The 25,622-nt window shown below is 44.1% G+C and overlaps 2 protein-coding genes across 2 annotated transcripts in view; one reads left to right on the top strand and one right to left on the bottom strand.

Annotated features, from left to right (window-relative positions):
- chsy1 (chondroitin sulfate synthase 1) overlaps positions 1-4,149 on the top strand; it is a 50,986-nt gene extending 46,837 nt beyond the window's left edge. Inside the window, exon 3 of the mRNA XM_087783368.1 lies at positions 1,653-4,149. Coding sequence (XP_087639494.1) covers positions 1,653-3,251 — 1,599 coding nt within the window. The 3' untranslated portion in view covers positions 3,252-4,149. The remainder of the gene's footprint in view (positions 1-1,652) is intronic.
- Positions 4,150-5,191: 1,042 nt separating this feature from the next.
- lrrk1 (leucine-rich repeat kinase 1) overlaps positions 5,192-25,622 on the bottom strand; it is a 59,019-nt gene continuing 38,588 nt past the window's right edge. Inside the window, exons 30-38 of the mRNA XM_087783348.1 lie at positions 24,225-24,419; positions 24,019-24,164; positions 17,635-17,752; positions 17,449-17,565; positions 13,882-14,079; positions 13,610-13,824; positions 12,802-13,182; positions 12,514-12,615; positions 5,192-6,854 (exon numbers count right to left, since the gene is read on the bottom strand). Of these exons, the coding sequence (XP_087639474.1) occupies positions 6,677-6,854; positions 12,514-12,615; positions 12,802-13,182; positions 13,610-13,824; positions 13,882-14,079; positions 17,449-17,565; positions 17,635-17,752; positions 24,019-24,164; positions 24,225-24,419 (1,650 nt within the window). The 3' untranslated portion in view covers positions 5,192-6,676. The remainder of the gene's footprint in view (positions 6,855-12,513; positions 12,616-12,801; positions 13,183-13,609; positions 13,825-13,881; positions 14,080-17,448; positions 17,566-17,634; positions 17,753-24,018; positions 24,165-24,224; positions 24,420-25,622) is intronic.

Below are 25,622 nucleotides of genomic sequence, written 5' to 3'. Positions count from 1 at the left end.
TATTTGCCCCGGGGGCCACAAACGACCCAGGAGGAGCCTCCGAACAGAGAACTGTAAAAGCATGTCTTCAACAATTCCTTGCCATCTGCCCACTTCACATTAGACTTAAGATCCTAGTGGCTGCTTCTTTGGTGCCGCTTCGATAGGTTAAGTACCTCCACTAGAAATAAGTGTCATATCACTAATTTTTCAAAGGTGCCAGTAGAGTTTACTGGGAATCAGGGAAGAGTCCAAAAAAACGTAATGATGTTCATTCATCAGCTTTATTTCTTGTCCTTTGACTGCTCAGCAGCCCTTGGAGTCCAGGTTTGGCTCCGGCCTACGTTCCACTCGATCAGCCCGGGTGTTGTGAGGTTAATGACTGTGAAGTAATCGGACAAATGAGTCACAAGTCAATCCAGACGCCCTCCAGAGATCAGGTCAGATGATTTGTCAGAGGCATGATTATGAAGCCGCGGGAGGGAGACGTAAACAACCCGAGCGGTGGGTTATTGTCCGTCACTGGGGGGGGGGTGGACTCGGCTGGAGACTCTCCGGAGAGAAGATTAATCTTGTTGGTACAAAGAACACCTTTGACCTGAGCCCAGTCTAAACCCCTTCTGTACGTCCACCTTCACACTCACTGTCCGTTCAATGTGTTGAACATGGACCATCACCTCCGAACACACAATGACACAAAGAGCTCTCTTTTCGCTGGTGCTGTGTCATAGACTGACCTTTTACCTTTGGCTTCCATTAATAACCGTATGTTTCAGTTGGCCCTGTGCCGGTCCAGTTCAAACCATGGAAAAGCAAAGAGTTACTCAGGCAGTTCCTGGGATTCACAGAACCAGGGTATTACTTTCCCCAGCAGTGGGTCCTGTTCGGTCTTATTCCACGTATGGCCTTTTCCCCGGGGATCTGGCTTGTGGCTGCATTCCAGAGCTGTCCTCTCAAATAAGTTTTTCTGGGGCCTCGAGTTGTACTGATGTGCCCTTCTTCTGGGGCAGTGGCAGAAACGCTGCCTTTTTTCTTTTTTTTTAAACCACCGCTGACTTCATGCCAGCGGCTCACAACCAGCTGTCGCACTGTTTACACTCCTGGCTGCCTGTGATTTGGGAGGTTTTCTAAGCTTCAGCAAAGACTGGGTATTGGCCCCAAATAACACCTCAATGGCTACACATTCCTGTCACCACTGAAAGGAAGATTCAATTAAAAGGTGCAATCTGCATGAGAACAGTTTTAGGCACATTACTTTTGAAAAGTACCGAGAAGCCTTTTTAAAGTTTCCACAAAGAGAAAACGATGAGAAAAGACTCATGCTGGGACTTTCTCTTGTTTATTAACCTTCCTTTTTTTCCTGGAAACTTCATAAAAGTGTCCAGGAAATTTGTAAACAAATGTGGTAATGTGGCAACGGCGCAACGGAGAAGCCTCAGCCTTGCAATTAACGATGTGTTCAATCGATGATCTTTAATGTGACGTGAATCACCGATCGTTTGGAAGATGAAATTAATAACTGAAAAGCTTTTGGCCGCAATAGATACTTGGAGTTCTCGCTGTTCCTAATATGAGCTGCAGACTGACATGGTTCCTCCAGCGGACTTTCATGTCACTGTTGAGCCTCTTGTCAGATCATCAGTTGGTAAACGTGTCGTCTTCTGTCCCCACAGATGCAGCAGCTCTTCTACGAAAACTACGAACCCAACAAGAAGGGCTACATCCGGGATCTGCACAACAGCAAGATCCACCGGGCCATCACCCTGCACCCCAACAAGAACCCCCCCTACCAGTACCGCCTGCACAGCTACATGCTGAGCCGCAAGATCGCGGACCTGAGACACAGGACCGTCCAGCTCCACCGGGAGATCGTCCAGATGGGTCGCTACGGGGCGGCGGAGCCGAGTCGAGAGGACCTGCAGCTCGGCGTCCCCCCGTCGTTCATGCGCTTCCACCCGCAGCAGAGGGACGAGGTGCTGGAGTGGGAGTTCCTCACGGGGAAGTACCTGTTCTCCTCGTCGGACGGGCAACCTCCTCGCCGCGGTATGGACTCGTCTCAGAGGCAGGCTCTGGACGACATCATCATGCAGGTGATGGAGATGATTAACGCCAACGCCAAGACCAGAGGGCGAGTGATTGATTTCAAAGAAATCCAGTACGGCTACCGTCGGGTCAACCCGCTCTATGGTGCGGAATATGTGCTGGACCTGTTGCTGCTCTACAAGAAGCACAAAGGAAAGACTATGACGGTGCCGGTCAGGAGGCACGCCTACCTGCAGCAGACCTTCAGCCAGATCCAGTTCAGAGAGGAGGAGGAGATGGACGCCCAGGCTCTGGCCAGCCACATCAACAAGGACTCCGACTCCCTGTCCTTCTTGTCCAACTCTCTGAAGATGCTGGTGCCCTTCAAGCTGGCATCGTCTGGACTGGAGCAAAGGGAACCTAAAGAGAAGAAGGTCAACATCCTGGTTCCCCTGTCGGGACGCTACGACATCTTCGTGCGGTTCATGGCGAACTTTGAGAAGGTGTGTCTGATCCCCAACCAGAACGTGAAGCTGCTCGTCCTGCTCTTCAGCACGGACAACAACACGGAGCGGGTCAAGCAGGTGGAGCTGATGAGGGAGTACCACATGAAGTATCCTCGCGCAGAGATGGAGATCAAGCCGGTCACCGGGTCCTTCTCCCGAGCCCTGGCTCTGGAGGTGGGCTCTTCACACTTCACGAACGATTCCCTGCTTTTCTACTGCGACGTGGACCTTCTGTTCACCGGCGAGTTCCTCAAGCGCTGCCGAGCCAACACGGAGCTCGGCGAGCAGACCTACTTCCCCATCATCTTCAGCCAGTACGACCCCAAAGTGGTGTATGCTGGGAAAGTCCCCAGCAACAACCACTACGTTTTCACCTCCAAGACGGGTCTGTGGAGGAACTATGGCTTTGGGATCGTCTGCGTCTACAAGGGGGACCTCCTCCGAGCCGGAGGCTTCGACACCTCCATTCAGGGTTGGGGGTTGGAGGACGTGGACCTCTTTAATAAATTCGTCCAGTCGGGGATAAGGTTGTTTAGAAGCACGGACACGGGGATAGTTCACGTGCACCACCCGGTCATATGTGACCCCAACCTGGAGGCCAAGCAGTACAAGATGTGTTTGGGTTCCAAAGCGTCCTCGCACGGCTCCACGCAGCAGCTCGCCGAGCTGTGGCTGGAGAAGAACGACCACAGCTTCCGGAGACTGGACAACAACAACAACAATGGCTCGGTCAGAACAGCGTGAGACACGTAACGGCCACTCTGGGCTCGCTCGCTCCCACTAGTGGTGTTCTCACTACCTTATTTATTTTTTATGAAATGAAAGACTGTGTCCTGGTGTCAGGCGGGGGAACTGCTTCCTCCCCGAGTACCTCCCGTCACGTGTACCTCAATGAAGTACATCATCATGGTCCTTAATCTTATGAGTGCTGTGAGCGTCCACGTCTCCTCGAACCAGCGCGAGCTCCAACACGACTTTTTTTCTTTTGATTGTGAATGTTTACAAAGACCTAAAAAAAAAAAAAAAAATCCAGCTCCGTTCGTCACGTCCGAGCATTTCAACGATTTCCCCGAGTCGTGGTCGCGACTCACACTGTGTCTGCTGGACTTCTGTGACGATCGACTTCTGTGAACACAACTGCTGGATTTGAGATCTTTCATGATGTTGTTTTGCTCTAATTTATTGAACTTGCAGACGCATTTTCTCGATTGTCGAACTGTGTATTTCAGAAAGATTGTATAAGTGTCACGTCGCCCCAAGTATCGTCGACTCGTCGTCACCAAAGAGTTTGCACAGTCTGCTTTAGGTGTGTGTGTGATTGTGTGTGTGTGTGTGTGTGTGTGTGTGCGTGTGTGTATGTGGTCACAAACATGGACCAGGCGAGGTGGACTGTGGCGCGTCGTCCTTCTGGAAGTCACGGTTTCGCTCTTTTAAAGATGTTTTTTACGCTGAAGAAGTGACTCGTGCCTGCAGGTCGAGGGCGAACGCGTCCGAACCCGACTCACTCCAGCAGGAACTGTGTCGTAGCATCACTCCAGCATCATGAAGACTGAAGGTCCGAGCTCGTGATGTCAGTGTTTTTTATCTCTTTTTTAAAAACTGTACGTTTTCTTTGGAGTGGGGGGAAGGTTTTCTATTTAAAGATAAATAAAAATGGACTAAAAAAATCCACGCCTGCAGATTTTTTCTTCCGTTTCCTTGACGATGAAATGATCGGTTGTCGGTGAGTTTAGATCAAGAGTCTCCTGGAGTCCATGAGGAGAAAATGGTCTTCAAAGTGTCCTTTTATTGAATATCAAATAAAAATTTTGAATCTTAAACTTTCAGTTGGATTGTAAATCTGTCCAGGGTGTCCCTCGCCTTTCACCCGTTGCAGGGATTGACTTCAGATTAATATAGAGGCAGTTAAAGGGTTAATTGATGCAGAGATCAATAGAGAATATCTCGTAATTTAACTACTAGAACTTATTCTTAAGATTAGAGTTTAAGCAAAAGAGAAGCGCAGTTGTTCCGATTTAACTTCAGGGATTGGTTTCGAAAAAAGTTCTGTAGTTTCATCGACATTTATAAGGTTCTTTTTTCACCGTCATGTCATTACTCATCAGAACTACGGCAGCTCTGGAGGGTGAAAAACTACAACACATCCTTTAATGATTATTTGTGACAAAATCATTTGGTTAATGTTCAATAAAATTCAAGCACTGATTGGGAATCATTCAACTTGTTTTTATACATTTGATGGTTCGTTTGTGAAAAGAAGAAATCAATCGACAAAGCATTGATTTCTATGAGCGTATTGTTGCTCTATCGTTTACTGACACGTTTAAGGGGTCACCGACCTTTTTACAAGACCTTTTTGTGGTTTTTGGGAACCACAAATTACTCCAAGGTCATTGAAGTTTTAACATCAGTTTGTTACACACTTCTGAAATAACTTGATATATTATAATTATTATGACTGATTAATGATATTCCTCTAATAAAATAATCATATTTTTGATTCTTCAATAATAACCAGGAAGGAAACACAAGAAAAACTGAATTAAATCTTTATTTAGATCTTTAAATCTCTTTAAAATAAGAGTTTAATATTGAAAATACTAAATGTATCGAGGTACATGTACATTTGAGAAGTTCATTCACGATTTGGACTCACTAAAAAACAACTTAACGCATATTTCAAGGTAAACGTTTTTGGGCTTTTACAGTAATTTCTTGACGGTCCCTTATTTCAAGTCTCAGCTGAAGCGTCTCTTGTGAAAGTTTAGCTTTTTAAAAATGAGGGATTTTTTTTATTTAAAATAAATAAATTAGGTGTAGTTCAAAGCTGGTATGAAAGTAATAATCAGTCGTTTAAACACTTGGACAAAAAATGTTTGTTTATTTTAATGTAGCGACTGGAGCTCAGTTGTCTTCGTCTTCATCTTCGTCCAAAAAGACACTTAAAAACATCCAAATTTCACTCATTTTATACTCGTATTAATGTCTAAGAGTTGTGATTATTTTCAGGGTAATCTGTTGCTTTTTAGAGTTATAGACAAAAATGTTTGTTCATTTTAATGTAGCGACTGGAGCTCAGTTGTCTTCGTCTTCATCTTCGTCCAAAAAGACACTTAAAAACATCCAAACACCTCCATATACTGCTCGCCTGTAACGTCCATGTTTTGAGCTACATTAAAATGAACAAACATTTGTGTCTATAACTCTAAAAAGAACAGATTAATTTAAAAATAATCCAACATTAGTCATGAGGGCGAGTAGAAAATTAATGAATAAACTTGAACGTGTATCAGGTTTTTCTCGGTGGTTCTGGTGCTTTAAGAGGACCTGGTCCAGTGCAGGGACTCCCGGGTGTGTCCTCGCGTGAACCCGGGACACGACAAGAGCATCATTCATGGCACGTCGGCGCATCTCGTTGGCTGCTCAGCAAACTCTGGGCTCGAACCTCCTTCCAAGAAAATCCTCGGAGGTTTGTTTGTTCAGCATCTGGGCTCAGGTTCCCTTCACGTCCGCGTAGAACCTCTCTGAGTTCTGGACGGAACCACAGGCGGCTCAGTGTTCGTGGAGAGACACGTGATCGAGCCTCTCAGGTGAAGTGGAACTACAGGATCACGTGGTCGAACACAGCCAACCCTCTCCGATGTCATTGAACGCAACACGGACTTAAAAAAGATCTTAAAAGCTTTATTCGGTAAAATAATCATTTCTTGTATTTACACATGAATGAACGAACACACCTGAGCTCGTGTCGCTCTGAGGGACATTTTTAAAAAAAGTTAAAAAAAATAAAAAAAAGGGAAATAAAAGTTCGTGACTTTTTGTGTGTGTGATGAGAAAACGCCCCCTGCTGGCCGTGTCAGTGAAACCCAGTGGAACCAAACTCAACCAGGTGCTCGAGGTGAGAGACGGTAAAAGTGAAATAAAGTCCGTCAGGTGTGTTTTCGGAGCAGCACGTTCATAAATAAATATCTTAAAATCTATAAAACAACATTTAAAACAAGTTAAAAGTTCGACGCTTGGTTTTCGAAGAACACGAGTCAGTCCCTGGGAGTGAATCGATCCCCGAGCGCCTGTTGCTGGGTCAGGACCGTAGAGTCAGTTATCCTCGGGCAGGAGGCCCCGCGGCTCCGAACACTGGGCGTCTGTCGGGCGAGGGCCTCCGACAACAGCTACCTTCTCTTCCTCACGCTGCTCTCCAGGCGGCCGAGGGCCTCGTACGACTGGTAGAAGACCTCCAGCTCCTGGCGGCCCCAGGCCCTCCAGACACACAGGCTCCACTCACTGTTTTCCTTCACGAAGCCGCACACGACCGAGTCCTTCGCCAGCAGCGCCGCCTCCTGCAGGGACCTGAGGACGAGAGAGAGAGGGAAGGATGGATGGATGGATGGATGGATGGATGGATGGATGGATGGATGGATGGATGGATGGATGGATGGATGGATGGATGGATGGATGGATGGATGGATGGATGGATGGATGGATGGATGGATGGATGGATGGATGGATGGATGGATGGATGGATGGATGGATGGATGGATGGATGGATGGATGGATGGATGGATGGATGGAGGGAGGGAGGGATGGATGGATGGATGGATGGATGGATGGATGGATGGATGGATGGATGGATGGATGGATGGATGGATGGATGGAGGTCGAGGATAGAAAAGCAGTTACGACTGAGGACGAGAGGATACAGTCGACTCGAGCAGCTTTTAAAGCTGATGTTTGGACATATTTTGGTTTGAAAACAAATGAAAGCAGTTACGACTTCGTCAAGAGTCATGTGGTCTGTAAATACTACAACACCAGAGTCAAGTACTGGACAATACTACACATATATACTTGTAACTACACTATCACAACACAAGAGTCAATTACTGGACAATACTACACATATATACTTGTTACTACACTATCACAACACTAGAGTCAAGTACTGGACAATACTACACATATATACTTGTTACTACACTATCACAACACCAGAGTCAAGTACTGGACAATACTACACATATATACTTGTAACTACACTATCACAACACCAGAGTCAAGTACTGGACAATACTACACATATATACTTGTAACTACACTATCACAACACCAGAGTCAAGTACTCGACAATACTACACATATATACTTGTTACTACAATATCACAACTCCAGAGTCAAGTACTCGACAATACTACACATATATACTTGTTACTACACTATCACAACACCAGAGTCAAGTACTCGACAATACTACACATATATACTTGTTACTACACTATCACAACTCCAGAGTCAAGTACTCAACAATACTATACATATATACTTGTTACTACACTATCACAACACCAGAGTCAAGTATTGGACAATACTACACATATATACTTGTTACTACACTATCACAACACTAGAGTCAAGTACTGGACAATACTACACATATATCCTTGTTACTACACTATCACAACACCAGAGTCAAGTACTGGACAATACTACACATATATACTTGTTACTACACTATCACAACACTAGAGTCAATTACTGGACAATACTACACATATATACTTGTTACTACACTATCACAACACCAGAGTCAAGTACTCGACAATACTACACATATATACTTGTTACTACAGTATCACAACACCAGAGTCAAGTACTCGACAATACTACACATATATACTTGTTACTACACTATCACAACACCAGAGTCAAGTACTCGACAATACTACACATATATACTTGTTACTACACTATCACAACACCAGAGTCAAGTACTCGACAATACTACACATATATCCTTGTTACTACACTATCACAACTCCAGAAACAAGTACTCGACAATACTACACATATATCCTTGTTACTACACTATCACATCTCCAGAGTCAAGTACTCAACAATACTACACATATATACTTGTTACTACACTATCACAACACTAGAGTCAAGTACTGGACAATACTACACATATATCCTTGTTACTACACTATCACAACACTAGAATCAAGTACTGGACAATACTACACATATATCCTTGTTACTACACTATCACAACACCAGAGTCAAGTACTGGACAATACTACACATATATCCTTGTTACTACACTATCACAACACCAGAGTCAAGTACTGGACAATACTACACATATATCCTTGTTACTACACTATCACAACACCAGAGTCAAGTACTGGACAATACTACACATATATCCTTGTTACTACACTATCACAACACCAGAGTCAAGTACTGGACAATACTACACATATATCCTTGTTACTACACTATCACAACACCAGAGTCAAGTACTGGACAATACTACACATATATACTTGTTACTACACTATCACAACACCAGAGTCAAGTACTGGACAAGACTACACATATATACTTGTTACTACACTATCACAACACCAGAGTCAAGTACTGGACAAGACTACACATATATACTTGTAACTACACTATCACAACACAAGAGTCAATTACTGGACAATACTACACATATATACTTGTTACTACACTATCACAACACTAGAGTCAAGTACTGGACAATACTACACATATATACTTGTTACTACACTATCACAACACCAGAGTCAAGTACTGGACAATACTACACATATATACTTGTAACTACACTATCACAACACCAGAGTCAAGTACTGGACAATACTACACATATATACTTGTAACTACACTATCACAACACCAGAGTCAAGTACTCGACAATACTACACATATATACTTGTTACTACAATATCACAACTCCAGAGTCAAGTACTCGACAATACTACACATATATACTTGTTACTACACTATCACAACACCAGAGTCAAGTACTCGACAATACTACACATATATACTTGTTACTACACTATCACAACTCCAGAGTCAAGTACTCAACAATACTATACATATATACTTGTTACTACACTATCACAACACCAGAGTCAAGTATTGGACAATACTACACATATATACTTGTTACTACACTATCACAACACTAGAGTCAAGTACTGGACAATACTACACATATATCCTTGTTACTACACTATCACAACACCAGAGTCAAGTACTGGACAATACTACACATATATACTTGTTACTACACTATCACAACACTAGAGTCAATTACTGGACAATACTACACATATATACTTGTTACTACACTATCACAACACCAGAGTCAAGTACTCGACAATACTACACATATATACTTGTTACTACACTATCACAACACCAGAGTCAAGTACTCGACAATACTACACATATATCCTTGTTACTACACTATCACAACTCCAGAAACAAGTACTCGACAATACTACACATATATCCTTGTTACTACACTATCACATCTCCAGAGTCAAGTACTCAACAATACTACACATATATACTTGTTACTACACTATCACAACACTAGAGTCAAGTACTGGACAATACTACACATATATCCTTGTTACTACACTATCACAACACCAGAGTCAAGTACTGGACAATACTACACATTTATCCTTGTTACTACACTATCACAACACCAGAGTCAAGTACTGGACAATACTACACATATATCCTTGTTACTACACTATCACAACACCAGAGTCAAGTACTGGACAATACTACACATATATCCTTGTTACTACACTATCACAACACCAGAGTCAAGTACTGGACAATACTACACATATATACTTGTTACTACACTATCACAACACCAGAGTCAAGTACTGGACAAGACTACACATATATACTTGTTACTACACTATCACAACACCAGAGTCAAGTACTGGACAAGACTACACATATATACTTGTTACTACACTATCACAACACCAGAGTCAAGTACTGGACAAGACTACACATATATACTTGTTACTACACTATCACAACACTAGAGTCAAGTACTGGACAATACTACACATATATCCTTGTTACTACACTATCACAACACCAGAGTCAAGTACTGGACAATACTACACATATATCCTTGTTACTACACTATCACAACACCAGAGTCAAGTACTGGACAATACTACACATATATCCTTGTTACTACACTATCACAACACCAGAGTCAAGTACTGGACAATACTACACATATATCCTTGTTACTACACTATCACAACACCAGAGTCAAGTACTGGACAATACTACACATATTTCCTTGTTACTACACTATCACAACACCAGAGTCAAGTACTGGACAATACTACACAGATATACTTGTTACTACACTATCACAACACCAGAGTCAAGTACTGGACAATACTACACATATTTCCTTGTTACTACACTATCACAACACCAGAGTCAAGTACTGGACAATACTACACATATATCCTTGTTACTACACTATCATTATAAATGGTATCGTTATCGTGATAGTCATTGCATCAGATTCCCGAGGTCGTTATGACCCTCACAGGGTCACGTGACCTCTCTCTTGATGCCTCTCGTGACCTCCTGACCTCTGGCCTTCACTACAGGTGCAGCAACAGCTGCTGATCTGGAGCCTGTTCAGTGGTTTACGGCTCAGGAGCTGCAGCTGGACGCTGTAATTACAGGCTCCAGAAGAGAGTCCGTGATGAAGGAGTCCGTCAGGCTCCATGGAGCCTCCATCAGGAGGTCCACGGTCGCCTCCGAGGACTTCCCGGCTCCGCTGGTGGAGTGACTCAGACGCAGAGGTTTGTCGGCTTCGGTCCGGACTTTTATTTCCATTCAGACCAAAATTACAGACGTGGATACGGATCAGAGGGAGCGGATCCGGTCCCACCGAAGCCGGGGTTCTGATCCACCAGCGCCAGCTCGGTCTGCTGACTCCACTAATGAGGATATTTCTGCTCGTGGGTCAGAGGTCGTAAAGAGATGGTCGAGGTGAAAGTGAGTAAACAAGAGATAAACGTCTGATCAAAGGTTCTGGCTCTGAACCCGTGAGTCACGACTGTTGATCCGAGACGATAATGAGTTGATAACGAGTTAAATTATTATAAACACTTTATTCAAATATCATCCATTAATGGTAAAAATAAAATAGGATTTGAAATCCCCCCAAAAAGTTAATTGATGAAGTGTGTAGAATAAAATAATTCTATTTTTTAAAATACAATTAAAATACAAATATTCGTATATGTTGGTTCATTTTTGTGTTGAAATTAAACTTCCGTCCACTGGATGGCAGCAGTCTTTATCTCCTTTTCAATTAAATTAACATGAAATCACTGACAACTACTGAGGACGAGAGGATACAGTAACTTTGTTGGACATACTACACATATATACTTGTTACTACACCATCACAACACCAGAGTCAGGTACTGGACAATACTACACATATATACTTGTTGTTACTACACTATCACAACACCAGAGTCAAGTACTGGACAATACTACACATATATACTTGTTGTTACTATGCTATCACAACACCAGAGTCAAGTACTGGACAATACTACACATATATACTTGTTGTTACTATGCTATCACAACACCAGAGTCAAGTACTTGACAATACTACACATATATACTTGTTACTACACTATCACAACACCAGAGTCAAGTACTCGACAATACTACACATATATACTTGTTATTACAGTATCACGATATATTGTATTTTTGACACTGTATTGTGATAAGTATCTTATCAATATTTAACAGCACTTCAGCGATATATATATATTTATTTTTCTTTTATGGTGTATATTTTAATAAAGTGCGTTTAAAAGCAATTATTTTTGTGTACAATGAACACGCAAATATTTAAGCCGTTTGTTCATTTTTATGTTGCAATTAAAATTGCGGCCTTTAGATGGCAGCAGTCATTACGTCCTCCACAGCTAAACGAACAATAAAAAAAATCCTGCGAAACCCTGACTGAGGACGAGAGGATACAGTGACTCCAGCAGCTTCTAAAAGCTGATGTTTGGACATATTTTGGTTTGAAAACAAATGAAAGCAGTTACGACTTCGTCAAGAGTTCTCGACCGACAGGCGCCTCTAGTGGCGGAGAACTGAAACTCACCCCAGAGAAGACCCTCCAGGAGGACTCAGCACGGCCACGACTCGACCTCTGCTCTCACAGGCGTCCAGCTGCGTCTCGATGACCAGGACGTCGCCTCCGTGTCTGCAGACGTCACAGAAGTTCATCATTAAAACCTTCTTTCTCCTCCTTCTTTTTAGAACGTCCCCATTAGCTCAAGGGTCGGCCGTACAGGTGCGGCTTCTGCAGACGTGTATCAGGTTTAAACCGCTTCAACATTGTGACCCGCTGTGTGACACGCGTGTGCTGCAGTGGCGTGTGCGTCAGTACCTGGGGATCCACAGAGCCTCATTGACCAGGAGAACACAGATGGCCTGTAGCGGAGGAGGTGTGGACGACTCTGCTGATCCGGGATCAGACGGCGGTTCTGGACCGGCTTCATCTAAACCCTCTTCATCCTCCTCTTCCTCTTCCTCTCGGCCAGAAGACGCTGGAACGCCGCGGGGTGACCCGGGATCCGGGGAGGGGTCGTGCCTGTGCTGGATGATCTGAGTCCCGGCGTCCTCGCTGTGGGTCAGCGTGACCCCTCTGGTCAAGTGTTCCTCCTCCTGCTCCTCCTGGTGCTGCCTGGTGAGCTCCGACGTCGCCGAGGAAAGTCTCGAAGGACGCCTCACCACGAAGACGTCCCGGAGAGGATTAGTGTCTCCACAGCTGAAGAAGAAGAAGCACATCTTCATGAGCGTCGACCAGACAAGTGTCTCCTGGACTCAAGGTCACGTGATCAGTGACGACAAGTGTTTACACGGAGCTGAAGCTAAACGACGGCTTCCATCGCTTGGACCCAAATATTTGGATCCGAGATCCGCGAAGTCTAACTCACTCACTGTCACATGTGTTTGTGTAGAGTCGTGAGGGGCTCCACGGACCCCCCACACCAGGGGTGTCTCTGTGAACCCTCCTGGCTCGGCAGAGGACTTCACCAGAGGCTGCCCCAGGGATCAAGACTTTTAACAAACAGAGGTTCCTGTCACATCCCTGACCCTGAACTATCTGAACCCGCTTCAAGATCTTCGTGACGACCTGAGAGCCGGGCCTAGATGATGGGGTGGTGGGTCACACGAGGAGTACTTTCACGCACCAGTACTTGGCGCAGATCTGGTAGGTGGCGGCGTGGTAGAGCATCAGGGTGTTGCTGAGGTCGTCCAGGGTCCACACGGACTCCTCCCCCCACAGGCTGAAGCTGGTCGCCATGGAGACGATGGACGCCGGCGGACCGTACGGGTCCAGCCTCCGCAGGGCTCTCAGGCGGACCGGGTCCACCACGATCAGGCCGGGACCGTGAGAGAACCAGAGCTGAAGATGAGAAGCAGGAGTTTGTAAAAAAGCGATGAGTCGGCGTCACGCGCTCACCTGGGATCCGCCGCCGACCAGAACCATGGTCCGGACCGCGCACGGTCTCTGCCTGGGATCCGAGTCCTCCAGGCCGAACGCGGTCTTGTTGAGGGTGTGCGAACACAAGTAGGAGTCCCCCTCCTCGGGAAGTCCCTCCACCAGGTGGTAGACCGCCACCAGGCCGTCGGACATCCCCGCGAACACCCGGGCCAGACTCTGAAGAAAGAATCCACACCCGTTAATAAAGTTGAACAGAATCAAGTGGATCACGTGGAACATAGTCGACCGTAACCATGGCAGCGTCACCTCGAACAGGTGTCCGAGGTGAGGGGTCAGAGGTCGGCTCCGGAAGAGACGGCGAAAACAACTTTTTTCCCCAAACGGACATTGTTAAAGTGCGTCCAAGTGTGCGTCCATGTGTGCGTCAAGTGTGCGTCCATGTGTGCGTCAAGTGTGCGTCAAGTGTGCGTCCAAGTGTGCGTCCAAGTGTGCGTCCAAGTGTGCGTCCATGTGTGCGTCAAGTGTGCGTCCATGTGTGCGTCAAGTGTGCGTCAAGTGTGCGTCCAAGTGTGCGTCCAAGTGTGCGTCCAAGTGTGTGTTTGTGAGCGTCCATGTGTGTGTTTGTGTGCGTCCATGTGTGCGTCCAAGTGTGCGTCCAAGTGTGCGTCCAAGTGTGCGTCCATGTGTGTGTTTGTGTGCGTCCATGTGTGCGTCCATGTGTGCGTCCAAGTGTGCGTCCAAGTGTGCGTCCAAGTGTGCGTCCATGTGTGTGTTTGTGTGCGTCCATGTGTGCGTCCAAGTGTGCGTCCAAGTGTGCGTCCAAGAGTGCGTGTGGATCCACTTTCACAGAAGCTCCGTTGATGGCATGACAACGAATGAAAGCAGTTATGACTGAGGACGAGAGGATACAGTGACAGATCAGCCACTAGTGCCGTGAGTCCAGTCAAGTGAGACGACCTTCGCTCGGGTCTGTGATCCGACCACGAGCACCGACTCATTGTGACTCATAACTAAGAGTCTAAGAACAGAGTCTTTTTTCTTGATAACATCTCGTTTTATCTCATTTAAAGTCTCGGTTTAATATCAACAACCTCCTGTTCCTTATCTTATCTTAAACGCCGACGTCTTTGAAGGTCGACATATCAACGTCGTCACGTTATTAATCCGGAATAATCTTCCAATCGTCCATCTTCACTATAACATCCGTCACTGGGGTGAAAACATCAACACATGTGTCTCTAAACAGACTCACATCGACGCACGAGAAGCTGCTCTTATCTGGCGTCTCCTCGAGTGTCACGTGACCTTGAGTCTGCTGGACGTGAAGGTCGTGATCTCAGGGCGACGGATAGAGAAGCACGAGGTCGTCTTCTGCGATAGTTCTCCACCTCTGGGTGAAAGTTGAACTGAAGATTCTCTCTTCGAGAGAGAGAAGAATCTAAAGATACGATACATATCACGATACATGGACAACAATCCGATACATGTTAAATAACTAGAATATATGTGTAGTATTGTTCAGTACTTGACTCTGGTGTTGTAGTATTTATAGACCACATGACTCTTGACGAAGTCGTAACTGCTTTCATTTGGTTTTAAACCAAAATATGTCCAAACATCAGCTTTAAAAGCTGCTGGAGTCACTGTATCCTCTCGTCCTCAGTCAGGGTTTCGGAGGATTTCATTGTTCGTTTAGTTGTGGAGGATGTAATGACTGCTGCCATCTAAAGGCCGTAATTTTAACTGCAAAATAAAAATGAACAAACGCCTTGAATATTTGAATGTTCATTGTACACAAAATTAAATGTATTTTAAAAACACTTTATTAAAATATACACCATAAAAGAATTAGCAAGACAAAAATATATATATATATATCGATGAAGTGCTGTTAAATATTGATACGATACAGCATCAACGATACAATATATAGTCATACTGTAGTAACAAGTATATATGTGTAGTATTGTCAAGTACCTGACTCTGGTGTTGTGATACTGTAGTAACAAGTATATATTTGTAGTATTGTCGACTACTTGCCTCGGTGTTGTGATACTGTAGTAACAAGTATATATGTGTAGTATTGTCCAGTACTTGACTCTGGTGTTGTGATACTGTAGTAACAAGTACTGTATATATGTGTAGTATTGTCCAGTACTTGACTCTGGTGTTGTGATAGTGTAGTAACAAGTATATATGTGTAGTATTGTCCAGTACTTGACTCTGGTGTTGTAGTATTTACAGACCACATGACTCTTGACGAAGTCGTAACTGCTTTCAAAAAAGTCCAGAACAAAACATCAGCTTTAAAAGTCACTGTATCCTCTCGTTCTCAGTCATCGCCAGGATCTCACAGGATTTCATTGTTCCTCTAACTGCGGAGGATGTTATGACGACGTTCTGCCATCTAGTGGCCGGAAGTTTAATTGCAACACAAAGATGAATTGTTTTTCTTTTTTAAAATACAGTTCATTGAACTATAAAGCGTTGTGTGTTTAAAAACAACATAATTTGAAGCAAAAAAACTAAAATCGATATAGAATCGTGGAAAAAAGTATCGCGATGTATCCTCGTGTCTAAGTTTTCTAACTACACTGATCATAGATGAGATGAAGTCGAGAGGATCGTCTCAGATTCATCGACACGAGTGGTTTATAAAGTGCGTCAGGTTGTGTTTGTGTGCGTCCAGGTGTGCGTCCAGGTGTGCGTCCATGTGTGCGTCCAAGTGTGCGTCCAAGTGTGCGTCCATGTGTGCGTCCAGGTGTGGGTCCAGGTGTGCGTCCATGTGTGCGTCCATATGTGCGTCCAGGTGTGCGTCCATGTGTGCGTCAAGTGTGCGTCCATGTGTGCGTCATGTGTGCGTCAAGTGTGCGTCAAGTGTGCGTCAAGTGTGCGTCAAGTGTGCGTCAAGTGTGCGTCAAGTGTGCGTCCAGGTGTGCATCAAGTGTGCGTCCAGGTGTGCGTCCAGGTGTGCTTCCATGTGTGCGTCCATGTGTGCGTCCATGTGTGTTTGTGTGCGTACATGTGTGCGTCCAGGTGTGCGTCCAGGTGTGCGTCCAAGTGTGCGTCCAAGTGTGCGTCCATGTGTGCGTCAAGTGTGCGTCAAGTGTGCGTCAAGTGTGCGTCATGTGTGCGTCAAGTGTGCGTCAAGTGTGCGTCAAGTGTGCGTCAAGTGTGCGTCAAGTGTGCGTCAAGTGTGCGTCCAGGTGTGCATCAAGTGTGTGTCCCGGTGTGCGTCCAGGTGTGCGTCCAGGTGTGCGTCCAGGTGTGCATCAAGTGTGTGTCCCGGTGTGCGTCCAGGTGTGCGTCCATGTGTGTTTGTGTGCGTACATGTGTGCGTCCAAGTTTGCGTCCATGTGTGCGTCAAGTGTGCGTCCAAGTGTGCGTCCATGTGTGCATCCATGTGTGTGTTTTTGTGCGTCCATGTGTGCGTCCAAGTGTGTATCAAGTGTGCGTCCAAGTGTGCGTCCAAGTGTGCGTCCAAGTGTGCGTCCAAGTGTGCGTCCAAGTGTGCGTCCAAGTGTGCGTCCAAGTGTGCGTCAAGTGTGTATCAAGTGTGCGTCCAGGTGTGCATCAAGTGTGTACCTGTTCTCCAGCAGGAGCAGGAAGCAAGCAGGTGATGACGGCCGGGCAGGAGAAGCGTCTCTGAGGCTCACTGAGAGGACACATGTCCTTCAGGCTGTAGATGAGAACCTCCTGCTCCTGAGGAACCAACACAAACGATCACATGACCTTGACCTCCATCCAACATCGTGGGTCCGGCGTCCGTACCTCGGTGGCGATCCACAGCGTGGCGTCCATCTTCATCTGGCAGCTGATCCTGCCGCCCGGACACGACACCCTCCTGGCCTCCAGGCCGCCCTTCTGCACGTTGACCACACTGTAGGTCCTGCAACACGGATGTGAAGCCATGATGAGAAACACTTTTCATCACCTCTTAAGAACCTTTAGTCGTTTCCCATGAGCCTCGGCTTTGAGACATCATCAAGCATCAGGAACATCCAAGTAGGACCTTCTTGTACTGCAATGATGTTACTCTGGTGCGGATTTTTAGACGTGATCTTTAAAAAAAACACGCTTCGTTCCACTCGTCATTCTCAACACGACCGAAATCATCCATGAATGTAGTTTTATTAGTACAAGTACACGGTACTACCATGGTACTTGTTAATGCGGACAAACCTCGGTCCATAGTTTGATGATATTTGCTCCTAATCTGCAGAGATTTATACACATGATTTTTTGGAGGCTTTGAACCTGGATTTCAACCCTTGTGCCTGGGTCAAGGTGACCCGAAGGCCTGAGAGCAAATGTGTTTGTTGTATCCCTTGTGTCGTCTCTGGGTCAAGGTGACCCAAAGGCTTAAAAACAAATGTGTTTGTGGTATCCCCTGTGTTATCTCAGGGTCAAGGTGACCCGAAGGCCTAGGCCTAAAAACAAATGTGTTAGTGGTATCCCTTGTGTTGTGTTTGGGTCAAGGTGACCCGAAGGCCTGAAAACAAATATGTTTGTGGTAACCCTTGTGTTATCTCAGGGTCAAGGTGACCTGAAGGCCCGAAAACAAATGTGTTTGTGGTATCCCTTGTGTTATCTCAGGGTCAAGGTGACCTGAAGGCCCGAAAACAAACTTGTTTGTGGTATCCCTTGTGTTGTCTCTGGGTCAAGGTGACCTGAAGGACTGAAAACAAATATGTTTGTGGTATCCCTTTTGTTTTTTCAGGCCTTCGGGTTACCTTGACCCTGAGATAACACATGTGTATGTGGTATCCCTTGCGTTATCTCAGGGTCAAGGTGACCTAAAGACCTGAAAACAAATGTGTTTGTGGTATCCCTTGTGTTATCTCAGGGTCAAGGTGACCTGAAGGCCCGAAAACAAACTTGTTTGTGGTATCCCTTGTGTTGTCTCTGGGTCAAGGTGACCTGAAGGACTGAAAACAAATATGTTTGTGGTATCCCTTTTGTTTTTTCAGGCCTTCGGGTTACCTTGACCCTGAGATAACACATGTGTATGTGGTATCCCTTGTGTTATCTCAGGGTCAAGGTGACCTAAAGGCCTGAAAACAAATGTGTTTGTGGTATCCCTTGTGTTGTCTCTGGGTCAAGGTGAACGACCTCCACCGCTCCATATGAATTTATGTAAGCCAGGGAGGTCGTTCACCTTTAAAAAACATCAGAGATTTTTTATTATTGATTTTATATCCATAAATGATTCAGAATTCTTCAATCGGCCACGATATGTAGGGATTGAAGCTTCTAGTTTTGTAAGAAAAATAATAACATCGTCTGCATATAAAGATATACGATGATCGTCATTTTTTTTGTTTCTATTTTCACCGAACAAACAAGCGTTAACATCTCGAAGCGATCGTTACTTTAACGAAGATCATTCGGTCAGAAGAAGATCCAGGGTCAAGAACGTGGACGAGCTCACTCCAGACCCCGTTTCATCTGATCCTCTTAAAACCTTTGGATCTCCACATCAGAAGGTCGTCGGCTAAAGGCAGGTTTTCGATCCACTTTCTCCCGGAGCCTCCACTCCTGCTCCTCCTGTGTTCATCTGAGGAGCAGCAGCTGTGATCTCGCCGTGGGAGAGCAAGGTCACAGCGGAGCGCCGTGTTCTTTATCTCTCCGAGCACAGATTGCAGAAATAACTGTAAGGTTCTCCGCCAGGTCCCAGCTCCTCGGGGCAGAGGGGGGGGTTAGGGATGTGGGTCTGAAGGAGTTAACGGCAGGAAGAGTGGAGTCATTAACACCACCTGTACATCAGAGGATGAAAGCTCCTCTGTATGCAGATGAACCTGAAGACCTGCTGCTGCTCCAGAACAATGGAGCCTTCAAGGTCTCACAGCTGGAGCTCGTGTGTGGACTTGTGAGGCGTAGACTCATTTATTAGAGGACGTAACGACACGTAGAAACACAGGTTTCCCTCTGAAATAAGGACTTAATAAGCTCTTTAGAAAGACCCCCTCTTAGAAGATGACGGCCCGGAGGTCACTGAAGGATAAGATCTGGACCGAAGATCCGCTGAAGATCTTGGCACGAGCCTGCAGCCACGGGCGGGAGTATAAATACTTGGTACTTTAAGTCCAGCAGCAGTTCCCGCTCTCGACTTCGGTATCTAAGAATAACAAATTCCTGAGTTTAAGGGTTAAAGTTAAAGAAAAGACGTCGTGACTTGAAGGAGTCGTTCGACACGAGATGCAGGAACTATGTCGACCCTCAGGCGTCGCTTTCAGAGAACGAGGTTTGTCTCGTGTTGCTATAAAAAAAAACAGCAGCTTCAGGCGTTTAAGAATCAACTGTCAAGTTGCTGACTCAGCTTTTCGAGAGAACAAACTTTACCAGATCAGTCTTTACACCTTGATACTGAGTGTATTTGATCCATGAGAGGAGAGTACTGGCAAGAATCTGGTCAGTACGAGGCCACAATACACTATATAGTGATAGTGTAGTAACAAGTATATATGTGTAGTATTGTTAGTAATTGACTCTGGTGTTGTGATAGTGTAGAAACAAGTATATATGTGTAGTATTATCCAGTACTTGACTCTGGTGTTGTGATAGTGTAGTAACGAGGATATATGTGTAGTATTGTCCAGTACTCGACTCTGGTGTTGTGATAGTGTAGTAACGAGGATATATGTGTAGTATTGTCCAGTACTTGACTCTGGTGTTGTGATAGTGTAGTAACAAGTATATATGTGTAGTATTGTCCAGTACTTGACTCTGGTGTTGTGATAGTGTAGTGACAAGTATATATGTGTAGTATTGTCGAGTACTTGACTCTGGTGTTGTGATAGTGTAGTGACAAGTATATATGTGTAGTATTGTCGAGTACTTGACTCTGGTGTTGTGATACTGTAGTAACAAGTATATATGTGTAGTATTGTCCAGTACTTGACTCTGGTGTTGTGATACTGTAGTAACAAGTATATATGTGTAGTATTGTCCAGTACTTGACTCTGGTGTTGTGATAGTGTAGTAACAAGTATATATGTGTAGTATTGTCCAGTACTTGACTCTGGTGTTGTGATACTGTAGTAACAAGTATATATGTGTAGTATTGTCCAGTACTTGACTCTGGTGTTAGGATACTGTAGTAACAAGTATATATGTGTAGTATTGTTGAGTACTTGACTCTGGTGTTGTGATACTGTAGTAACAAGTATATATGTGTAGTATTGTCCAGTACTTGACTCTGGTGTTGTGATAGTGTAGTAACAAGTATATATGTGTAGTATTGTCCAGTACTTGACTCTGGTGTTGTGATAGTGTAGTGACAAGTATATATGTGTAGTATTGTCGAGTACTTGACTCTGGCGTTGTGATACTGTAGTAACAAGTATATATGTGTAGTATTGTCCAGTACTTGACTCTGGTGTTGTGATAGTGTAGTGACAAGTATATATGTGTAGTATTGTCCAGTACTTGACTCTGGTGTTGTGATAGTGTAGTAACAAGTATATATGTGTAGTATTGTCGAGTACTTGACTCTGGTGTTGTGATACTGTAGTAACAAGTATATATGTGTAGTATTGTCCAGTACTTGACTCTGGTGTTGTGATACTGTAGTAACAAGTATATATGTATATTATTGTCCAGTACTTGATTCTGGTGTTGTGATAGTGTAGTGACAAGTATATATGTCTAGTATTGTCGAGTACTTGACTCTGGTGTTGTGATAGTGTAGTGACAAGTATATATGTGTAGTATTGTCCAGTACTTGACTCTGGTGTTGTGATACTGTAGTAACAAGTATATATGTGTAGTATTGTCCAGTACTTGACTCTGGTGTTGTGATAGTGTAGTAACAAGTTTATATGTGTAGTATTGTCCAGTACTTGACTCTGGTGTTGTGATAGTGTAGTAACAAGTATATATGTGTAGTATTGTCCAGTACTTGACTCTGGTGTTGTGATACTGTAGTAACAAGTATATATGTATAGTATTGTCCAGTACTTGATTCTGGTGTTGTGATAGTGTAGTGACAAGTATATATGTGTAGTATTGTCGAGTACTTGACTCTGGTGTTGTGATAGTGTAGTGACAAGTATATATGTGTAGTATTGTCCAGTACTTGACTCTGGTGTTGTGATACTGTAGTAACAAGTATATATGTGTAGTATTGTCCAGTACTTGACTCTGGTGTTGTGATAGTGTAGTAACAAGTTTATATGTGTAGTATTGTCCAGTACTTGACTCTGGTGTTGTGATAGTGTAGTAACAAGTATATATGTGTAGTCTTGTCCAGTACTTGACTCTGGTGTTGTGATAGTGTAGTAATGACATGACTCTTGAAGAAGTCGTAACTGCTTTCATTTGTTTTTCAAACCAAAATATGTCCAAACATCAGCTTTAAAAGCTGCTAGACTCACTGTATCCTCTCGTCCTCAGGCATCACAGGGATCTCATGTTTCCTTTAGCAGTGGAAGATATAAAGACTGGTGCCATCTAGTGGACGGAAGTGTAACTACAACAAATAAATGCGAAACGCTGCAAATATTTGCATGCGAGTTGTGAATTAAAGAAAAAATCGTATTATTATTATTTTAAACAAATAAAATGTGGTTTCACTCTAAGAATGAACTTGTTCATTATTTCCTATTTGTTGCTACGAGCTATTATTAGCAAAGTTATTGCAACAGCCTTTATATAACCACAGACAGTCTGATTTATCCCTTGTGTTGTCTCTGGGTCAAGGTGACCCGAAGGCCTGAAAATAAATATGTTTGAGGTATTTCTTGTGTTGACTCTGGGTCTAGGTGACCCGAACGCCTAAAAATAAATGTGTTTGTGGTATCCCTTGTGTTGTCTTTCGGTCAAGTTGACGAAACGTCCCGAAAACAAATGTGTTTTTGGTATTCCTTGTGTCGTCTCTGGGCCAAGGTGACCCGACGTCTAGAAAACCAATTTGTTTGTGGTATCCCTTGTGTTGTCTCTGGATCAAGATGACCCAAAAGTCCCGAAAATAAATGTGTTCATGGTATCCCTTGTGTTGTCTCTGGGCCAAGGTGACCCAACGTCTAGAAAACAAAAGTGTTTGTGGTATCCCTTGTGATGTCTCTGGGTCAAGGTGACCCGAAGGCCTGAAAACAAATGTGTTTGTTGTAACCCTTGTGTTGTCTATGGGCCAGGGTGACCCGACGTCTAGAAAACAAATTTGTTTGTGGTATCCCTTGTGTTATCTCTGGGTCAAGGTGACCGAAGGCCTGAAAACAAATGTGTTCATGGTATCCCTTGTGTTGTCTCTGGGCCAAGGTGACCCAACGTCTAGAAAACAAAAGTATTTGTGGTATCCCTTGTGTTGTCTCTGGGTCAAGGTGACCCGAAGGCCTAAAAACAAATGTGTTTGTTGTAACCCTTGTGTTGTCTCTGGATCAAGATGATCCAAAGTCCCGAAAATAAATGTGTTTGTGGTATCCCTTGTGTTGTCTATGGGCCAGGGTGACCCGACGTCTAGAAAACAAATTTGTTTGTGGTATCCCTTGTGTTATCTCTGGGTCAAGGTGACCGAAGGCCTGAAAACAAATGTGTTTGTTGTAACCCTTGTGTTGACCCAAAGTCCCGAAAATAAATTTGTTCATGGTATCCCTTGTGTTGTCTCTGGGCCAAGGTGACCCGACGTCTAGAAAACAAAAGTGTTTATGGTATTCCTTGTGTTTTCTCTGGGTCTGGGTGATGCGAAGGCCCGAAAACAAATGTGTATGAGGTATCCCTTGTCAAGGTGAACGACCTTCCTGAAAAAAACATATGCAGTGCCGGAGGTCGTTTTCATTTGGTTTCAGTCCTTCGGGTCACCTTGACCCAGAGATAACACAAGGGATAAAATGTCATTGTCACGTCATAATCAGAACAAAATCACTGTCAGTTGTTAAAACAACACAGGAATTGTATGTGTTGTTGTGACATTCCATATAGAATAGAGTGGATGAAATAAATATATTTATAATAAGATGAATAAAATATAACGAAACAAGCGAGTCTTAGTTTAAAGTATGAATATATGAAATAACTAAAGAGGTTTAATTCATGAACTGACTCACAACACTGAGTCTATTGAAGGTCAACACTCACTGATATAACAAACACAGTTACTGTATGAACTGTAAGAACCAAGACATGTGTGAAGACATGAAGACACACAGGATCACAGACCTGTCCTCCTGGCGTCCGCTCCAGAAGACGGCGCTGTGACCTTGAGACAGGAAGAGCTGCGACTGGGACTCGCAGGACATCAAGTATCGGAGACACGGGAAGCTCGGCTCCATCATGCGTCGCACACACTGCGCCGCCGTCGGCCTCTGTTCCGCACAAACGCACAACGTTCACCAGGGATTCAAATCATGACTGGGAGTGACAACCTTCTCCGGCTTGGTGTCCCAGCACTGGGTGAGCAGCGTCTGCAGGCTGCAGAACTGGACCTCCTCCGGGCGTCCCAGCGGAGGTCGGATGCCTTTGGAGAGCTTCTTGGCGATCTGGAGCTGGTGGTGTCCGAGAGCAGGTCTGCAGCCCGTCAGCAGCTCGTACAGCACCATGCCGTAGGAGAACATGTCCACCTGCAGGACGAGACGAGAACATGTTTATTTTAGACTCGGGCGTTAAATGAATTCACAAAAATCGTCTTAAAAATGTCTCTGAAGGTTTTGTTCTTTTGTTAAAGTTAAATATCTTGTAGTTTTACTAAAGTATTCATGGTTGACGTCACGAGAAAACAAACTACTTTACTGACAATTGTATCTTATAATATAAATAAATATATATACTGTATATATCATTAAAAAAGTTAAATTTCTATCAAACTCACATTTTTATTTCATTTTTTTTTTTTCATTTTCAACTATTTTAAACTGTATTTTCATTTTCAATCGATTTACAAGGAACGAACCAAAGTTGATTTCTGACGATAAAATATTCAAGGGAACATTTAGAGACATTACAAACCTCTGCTCAGAAACAGGAAGTTAGGAAATGAAAGCTTGCTCATTATTGATCATGTTAAAAAAATAAGTAAATAAACAATTAAATAAAAGCGTGTTCAGGAACCATCAGTAGATTCTGATCCACAGACCTCAGAGCCCGAGCTGGGGTGTAAGTCTGGATCAGATCACTGATGGAAGGTCTGACCATGAATAGATCTGAAAGTAAGAACCAGAATTTTAAAATGATCCTGAAAGAAACTGGCAGCCAGTGAAGAGTTTGAAGGATCGGAGAAATGTGAGTTCTTCTACTAGAGCAGCTCAGAATTCTGGCTGCAGAGTTTTGTATGAACTGCAGGCGAGACACATCCTTCTTGTTTAGACACCAAAATAAACTGTTACAATAGTGTAAACGAGAAGACACAAGGTACTTTAACTTCAATTCCCTCCAACACTGACTCAAAAATGCCCGAAACTAAACATTTTGATACCATTTTGTGACGTATACGAGTCATGAAAAGACGACTGTGGACACAGAGACCTGCTAGAAAAGGTCTTTTGAACGCTTCCCTCAACTCTAGAGAGCAATAAATCCACAACAATGCCGTCACACAGAAGTGTAAACATGGAGGATGAGTTAGTGAACGCTGGCTTGATAAATATGACACAGATGACCCTGAGGTCAACGACCCAGCTGAGAGAAGACGCAAACACACACTATCACATGCACACGCACACACACAACTGTCTCCTCTTATCATCAACAGCTTATCCATCGTGACCTTGAAAGGAGCAGCAGAGGAGACGAGAGGATTCACGTCTGAAGGTCTGAGATAGTCGACG

Source organism: Callionymus lyra, chromosome 2, assembly GCF_982586985.1.
Source record: "Callionymus lyra chromosome 2, fCalLyr1.hap1.1, whole genome shotgun sequence".
Lineage (NCBI taxonomy): Eukaryota > Metazoa > Chordata > Actinopteri > Syngnathiformes > Callionymidae > Callionymus > Callionymus lyra.
The sequence above is the reverse complement of the archived record's forward strand: the minus strand, read 5'-3'. Positions and strand labels throughout refer to the sequence as shown.